This window comes from Mesocricetus auratus, unplaced genomic scaffold (assembly GCF_017639785.1).
Source record: "Mesocricetus auratus isolate SY011 unplaced genomic scaffold, BCM_Maur_2.0 Super-Scaffold_100006, whole genome shotgun sequence".
Taxonomy (NCBI): domain Eukaryota; kingdom Metazoa; phylum Chordata; class Mammalia; order Rodentia; family Cricetidae; genus Mesocricetus; species Mesocricetus auratus.
The window spans coordinates 50,894,647-50,901,622 of NW_024429190.1; the positions used below are offsets into that span (position 1 = coordinate 50,894,647).

General features: G+C 38.7%; 1 protein-coding gene across 4 annotated transcripts in view; it reads right to left on the minus strand.

Annotated features, from left to right (window-relative positions):
- The window catches only part of Nfxl1 (nuclear transcription factor, X-box binding like 1), a 36,521-nt gene that overhangs the window by 28,661 nt on the left and 884 nt on the right, over positions 1 to 6,976 (minus strand). For 3 of the 4 annotated variants that reach the window (XM_013121048.3, XM_013121051.3, XM_040747171.1), the window contains exon 3: positions 4,367 to 4,540. In XM_013121048.3, coding sequence (XP_012976502.1) covers positions 4,367 to 4,540 — 174 coding nt within the window. Of the gene's footprint in view, positions 1 to 1,602; positions 1,723 to 4,366; positions 4,541 to 6,976 lie in introns of those variants that run through there. The other variant, XM_021233382.2, reaches the window with a different exon arrangement.

A 6,976-nucleotide genomic window follows, 5' to 3' on the forward strand; every position in this document is an offset into this window, starting at 1 on the left:
AAGATGCTGAGGTTCCTATAGCACAACAACCACATTTCATTATATGCTCACTTCTGCTTTAAACAGCAGTATAAGCATTGTAGGAGAAGAAATTTACCAGACGGTATTTCCTTTAAGCAAGTACTAATTCTTTCCAAGCACTAAGAATATTGTCATAGGATAAACTATTATTATTGCAGAGTTATACATGAGAAACCTGAGACACAGTGATCTCAGTTTGACTAAGTGAGTCCTCAATTCCTATCCTGTGCTTTAGTGGAAAAAAAGGTCCAAGAAAAAAAAAAAAAAGGAGTTTACAAAGAGTACTCTAAAATACAAATGACACCAAACTGGAGGTAACTCAAGTCATGGTGTAAGAAAAATGAACTGACATGCCTTTAACATAACCAAATGATTCGACACAGACTGAATTTCCAAAAAAAGTAGGTCAATAACATATGCTTATAAAGTAGGACAGAATTCACCATGATACCTAGTTCAAACCAAAACTTGCTGCCAGAAAAGAACTAAATAAATAAGAATCTTAGTTCTTCATTTTCTAAAATCATCTAACTAAACACAGAACTTAAGAAAAGTGTGCTCTACCAGGACATAAACATAAATGCCATTTACGGTGTTAAAGGACAAATGTAAAGCACTCTTAAACTACAAAACTACTAACGACAAATGTTTTACTTTCTAAAATAGCCTCAAACAGAGTAATTGTATTCAGTATGCTTATTTTGCTCACATAAAATTTTGTTTAAAAAAAGTAACATCTAAAATCTTATCAGCTTATACATACAATTTAACAACTAATTCATACAATTTAAATATAAGAATATGATGGTATAGGCTTACATATTAAAGTCTAAGTTTATCTATATGAAATTCAAGTAATATTTCTTTGAAAGTTGGATTTTAATTTAGTTAAAGCAATAAAGTGCATTGCCTGGCATGTCCTACTGGACACAGCATGTCACCGGATGTCACATACTCTAAAACAACCACAGTGGCAAATAAGGAAACCTGAGTTTGAGGAGGTCAAGACTGGAATGAGCAGAAAGTAGCAGTTAAAGGCAGTTAGAACTGTGGAAAGTTACCTAATGCTTCTCAGTTTTCTCTTCTGTCAAATGCTAATAGCAGCCATAAAGGCCAGCAATAGTGTGTACAGCCAGTGTACAGGGACACTAGGAGATAATTAAGAAGTCAGGCCGCGTGGAGGCTGAGTAAGGAGGAGGTAAACATGGGGCAGACAGCAGTTCTAGACCAGACAGACAGAGCTGCAGAATAAGACCCTGTTTCAAAAATAAACAAGTATGCTTAAAAGTTACCAAGTGAAATCTAGGAGGCTTTGGTGACAACCACACTGTGGTTTAACTTGTGCCATGTATATAAAACCTCTGCTTGTGCATTTCTGAGTTAGAAGACTGGAGAGCTACTAAGTAGGTAAGAAAACAAGAAGTCATCTTTTCTAGCGTGAGATATCCACAGGTGAAGATGACATACTCTTTAGAATAAAGCCACGCAAATTTAAGTCCAGAGAAGAGAATCACAAAAATGCAAAGGCTAAGACCACAAAAATTGGAGGGGTTCTTGGTAATGTACTAGTGCTCAACTCACCAGTGTGGGGGAAGACCATCTCATTACTCTGGCATTTACTAAATTAAAACACTTAACCAACCGGTCCAGTTTCCTTAATGTATTACACCCATAGTGTAGAACATCCAGGAATGAGAATCAAAGCACTAATATATTTGAAACAAAAATTACTGAAGATAAAAATAAGCTAAAAACTCATAAAGCATGCAAATAATAGTTACTTCTTACTATCTACACTAAGAAACAGCTGTGTTATATTACTATGTGCCATATTTAAAGGTAAAACCTGCCAGCCGGACAGTTGTTATTTTTCTGTTTTAGTTGTTCTGCCTTTTAAGCTACAGCTATCCTAGTCAGTAACTGCAACTCTGCCACTACCAGTAGTGGCTAGACCGCAAGAGCTGAAGCCTAGAGAAATTCTGTTCCCTCAGGCATCAACTCTTTCAAAGCTACTAAGGAAACGTATTTAAATCTGTTCTGCTAAGGAACTCAGGATTCAAAGGCTAAGGTAGAACCCTGCTTCCCGGAGAGGCTGAATAGCAAGCAGCTCACCTAGCCCACCCTCCAGTCTCCCAGGTGTTTCTTCTCACCCCTCCTTATAAACCCTTCTCCACTTGCCTCTTCCCTACAACTTCCCGTCAGCTAGTTGCTGACCCAGCCTCCTGACTGCAGGTGAATTTTATTTAATCAAACACACCTTTGCATCATTAAACAAATGTTACAGAGCATAAACAAAACTAGCATACCTTAAAATAATACTCCACAACAGGCAGTGGTGGCGCATGCCTTTAGTCCCAGCACTCAGGGGGCAGAGGCCAGCCTGGTCTACAGAGTTAAGTTCCAGGACAGGCTCCAAAGCTACAGAGAAACCCTATCTCGGGAAAAAAAAAAAGAAAGAAAGAAAAAGAAAAAGTAAAATCTAACTACCTAGAATGGTTGAAGTGAGGTCCTCTTTACCATAAAACTTAAGATAAACTTAAGATTTCTATTTAGGAAGTTATCCAGAAGCAAGAACTTCTCAAGTCTTAAAGTTGCTTTCATCAGCTTTTATTTTGCTAGGCTTGACATTTCAGCTGAACTTCCTTCATTCCTCAGGAAATGGGTCATAAATTTAGGAGAATGCATACCAACCTCTGCAGTTTCATCAGTACATGCAGGTAACCCACAAAGCACCAAAAGGATGACGGACTGCAACACAGACACACACACACACACACACACACACACACACACTCACACTTTCTCACACACACACACACACTCTACACGAGTCAGCCAGAAGACTTTACTAACTCTCGTGTTAGTATCTTTATTCTTTATTCTAGTTAACATACAAACTCCACTCTGCTTGACCCTGTTGTACTAACAATCCTGATCTCAGTAAAGCACTGTATAATAACTAAGGAACAAATCAGTAACAAATAGAAGAGAGCTGATGTGTAATTATGACAGAAGACCTATCCCTAAAGGAAGACATGGAAGAAATCTTTTAAAAAGACAAGGACAGAAAGAAGATCAGCTGTGGCAGAAAGCCTCTAATACTCAAGCATACAAAATGTGTCAGACACTTCCGTAGACATCTGACAAGCAGTGTTACTTCACTCCAGCCACTCCACGATATTACGATCGCCGGACTCATTTCACATAACAGAGACTCTGAGCCAACGTGAACATGCCCAATTCTAAACCTTAGCAGAAAGCTTGTGAGTCGTCCTTTTGACCAGTCTACTGATGTTCCCCCCAGTGGACGGGTTCGAGAGCAGCAGTCTCGTCTACTTGAGACTCATGCTGCTCTTACACACAGAATACCATGAGCCTGATAAAAGCTCAAAAGCTGCCGGTCGGTGGTGGCACACGCCTTTAATCCCAGCACTCGGGAGGCAGAGGCAGGCGGATCTCTATGAGTTCGAGGCCGGGCTGGACCAACCGACAGAGAAACCCTGTCTCGTAAAACCAAAAAGCTCAAAAGCTGAGCAAATCAGGCAGAGGCCAACTCTGCCATCTATTAATTGTGTCATTTTGGGAGGATCTTCTCTCCTATGAAGAGCCATTTCCCAGGAAAACGTTTTTCTAGTTCTAACAAGATTTTAAAGTAAGAAATACAAAACACAAAAGCTAAAATGAGAGTATAAGCAAGTATAACATAAGACTATATAAATAGCATGAAATACATCTATAAAAATACTGAGAAGTGTTAATGTTTCTAATGACCTGAGTATAAAATTTGGAAAGTTTAAGAGTATAAATCTGATCTTTGAAATAATCTACTTTAATGACTTGTTCTGTCTCACATTAAATAAAGGAGGGAGGATTTGTTTTAATCCAAACATATATTAACAGATAATGAATATGCATGTCAGACCTATAAGGATTTAATTTTTAAAAGCAGTTATGAGAATCAAATGTAAGATAAAAACTCCAGTAATAAAGTCTAGATACAAAATGGACTTTAAAGCAACTTTGCCGTGATTAAAAAGGAGAAGAAAATGAAGACTACACTGGAGGGGGTTTCCCCACAGCCCTGTGACCTAAGAGAATCATCACCAGTAACCACCTACCCTACCTGTTTCTCTGGGAGTTAGGGCTGTAAAGAGCACTTACTATGCAATCTACTTCATACAAAGATTACAATTAACAGCACATAATTTAAATAGCAAGATGTACTCAAACTCACAAGATGTCCATGCTGAAAATGAAAAACTTCTGGATAGTAATTTAAACTTTAAACAATATCAGAAATATTCTTCTGCTTATAGCAAAGAGGTCAAAGTTGGTAAGCTAATACCTGTGTGGGTAGTGTATGATATGAAGGTGTTAGCGACGATTTTCCCCTGCTTCCCTTCCAAGTCTTCATCCCCCTCTTCTTCAGAGGAGGAACTGCAGTTCTCCTCCACAAATTTCCTGGCTGCAGCTTCGTTGGCCTTCTTGATCTCCTCAAATTTCCTCTGAGATGTTAGCTCTGCTTGCAAAGCAGAAAAAAAGAGAAATTTCACTCCTGCAAATCAGTGTCTTCACAAAGCACGGCATGATGTAGAATCACACCTCTTTTATTTTCCAGGTCACACACATTTGAAAGCCACCTTTAGAATGTCCTATCTTCTTACCATCTGTGAGGAAATAAAAGATCTAATTTCTTACCACAGAACCAAAGAAAACAACACGACAAATACTAACTTTAGAAGAAGCCTACCAAAGTCATCAAGAGCCATAGACACAGAAACTAACAAACTAATGAGAAATTCTAAAGTATAGTAACTGTGCCAAATACCTCGTGAGGAGTCTCAAAAAATTTAAATGGAAATGAAATGTTAAAATACACTATACAAGTCAGGTGTAGTGGCAAATGCCTCTAATCCCAGCACTTGGTGGGGAGGGAGAAGATCTAGGTGGACCTCTGTGAGTTCAAGGTCAGCCTGGTCTACACAGTGAACACCAGGACAGTCAAGGATAGATAGATGACTTTGTCTCAAAAGAAAAAGAAAATGTAGAAGTCAGGTGTAGTAACAGACAGACCAAAATAGGTGGATCCCTGAGTTCAAGGGCAGCCACCGATAGCTACATAGCAAGCTACTGTCTCAATAATAAGCAAATAATAAAAATCACTAAAATACATTATACATCTTGATTTTTAAGAAATGGGGGAACAAACCCAGTGGAGGCAACACCAGGACAGGAGGTGGTGCTTCTTCCAACCAGTCTCAGGAACCCAGTACAGCCCACAATGCCTTTGCACAGATAATATACATGGTTTATCTACTCTATTTATTAGCTGCTTATAAAGCTCCCACCCAATCTTCCAGCCTTCAAGGTGAACTTGACATTGTTGTCATCACACAAAGCGTTAACATGGAAACATACTTCTAACAATTTTACTCCAAAAACTGCTAAATAGGATTGAATGGTTCTTTTACTACTGTCCAGGAAAGGATGTTAAACGTCTGAGCCAGATCTTCTCATTTTTAGAGCACTCTCTGTACTCCCCATTGTTACTTAATTACACAATAATAAAAAAAAAAACAGAACCATTAAATTCCCAGCACCTGTTCCCAATGAGACTCCCAACTTCTTGAAAGTGAAGGTTGAGCAAACCTGTTCTATCTTCTATGGTCACCAATGGTGCTTTAAGAAAAGACTCTTGAGCTGAATGGGTGCTCATAGTAAAAGGATTTTAAATTTACTATTCTAAACCACTAACTCAAAACATACATCATACATCAGGCTGACGAGCCACTATCAGAATAAATCTTCTCACTTTAGGTGATATATTTGTACCTAATGCTATTTTACCTTTTCTTTCCCTCAGGAAATGTGTTCCTTTTGTTATTGCAGCTAATGTGATTAACCAAACCGTTTTCAGGTAAAAACGGAAGAAAATGTACTCGAAGTTTACTTTAGGAATCTCAGTAACTGCTGTTAAGACATATGTGGCAAAATGATGACATTAATCTGGGGGGGGGGCGGTAAATAAAAGAATCAGGAAGATATACTAGAAACACTAAGACTCTGATAAGCGTATGCTACCCTAAATGAGGTAACAACATCTGGAGGGAAGTCACAGACAAGGTGACCAAGACGTCTTCTCACAAGTTATTCCTTCCATCAGCTATTCAGTTAGAAAATGCCTGCTTTCCTCCTACCCACAAAATTCAAACAAGCTTACCAATCTGCTCATGGATTTCCAAACTGCCCTCTTCACCTCCATGATAAACTGGCTAACTATAAGGAAAACCAACACTAACTTCCAAGTTACCCTAAGAGAAACCCCACTCAGGGGCTCGATTTTGCTCCTAAAGGGAAGGGAGAAACGATGCAATTATAATATGATCTCAGAAATAAAAAAGCTGTAAAGTGTTCCGGAAAATACATCCCAAACACACAATGATATCAGGGATCATTCTATCTTTTCCATGCACAGTTACATGGAAGTGTTCTCAACACTTGACAAATCCATGGTGGCAGCCCTAGATTCACCCAAGGAAAGACATAAGATTTATAGACAGGAATCAGTCGAAAACACCAACAACAACCAAAGCCCTTGGGGGGGGGTCCTAAAACAATCAGTCAAAAATGCCAGGTGGCCTGCTAAAATAGTTATCAATGCCTAGTCTTCAGAGTCCAGTTAATGTAGGATGCAGTTCCCAGTCTATACGTAAATGGGATTCTGAGACCTTAGCCTAGCTTGCTGCTACCATACACAAAAATATGTAGGCACAAGATCTTACTTTACAAAAACAAAAGTTAAACCTTTTTGTAATTTAAAAGAAAACAAACACTGGCGATCAATTTACTGGTTGGTAAACAAGCCCTGCGTCTGCCAAACAAACCAGATCGCCTGAACACAATTTAAAACGTAAGGTCTAGGGATCCAGGTAGGCGAAAAGTAGTGATCAGTGAT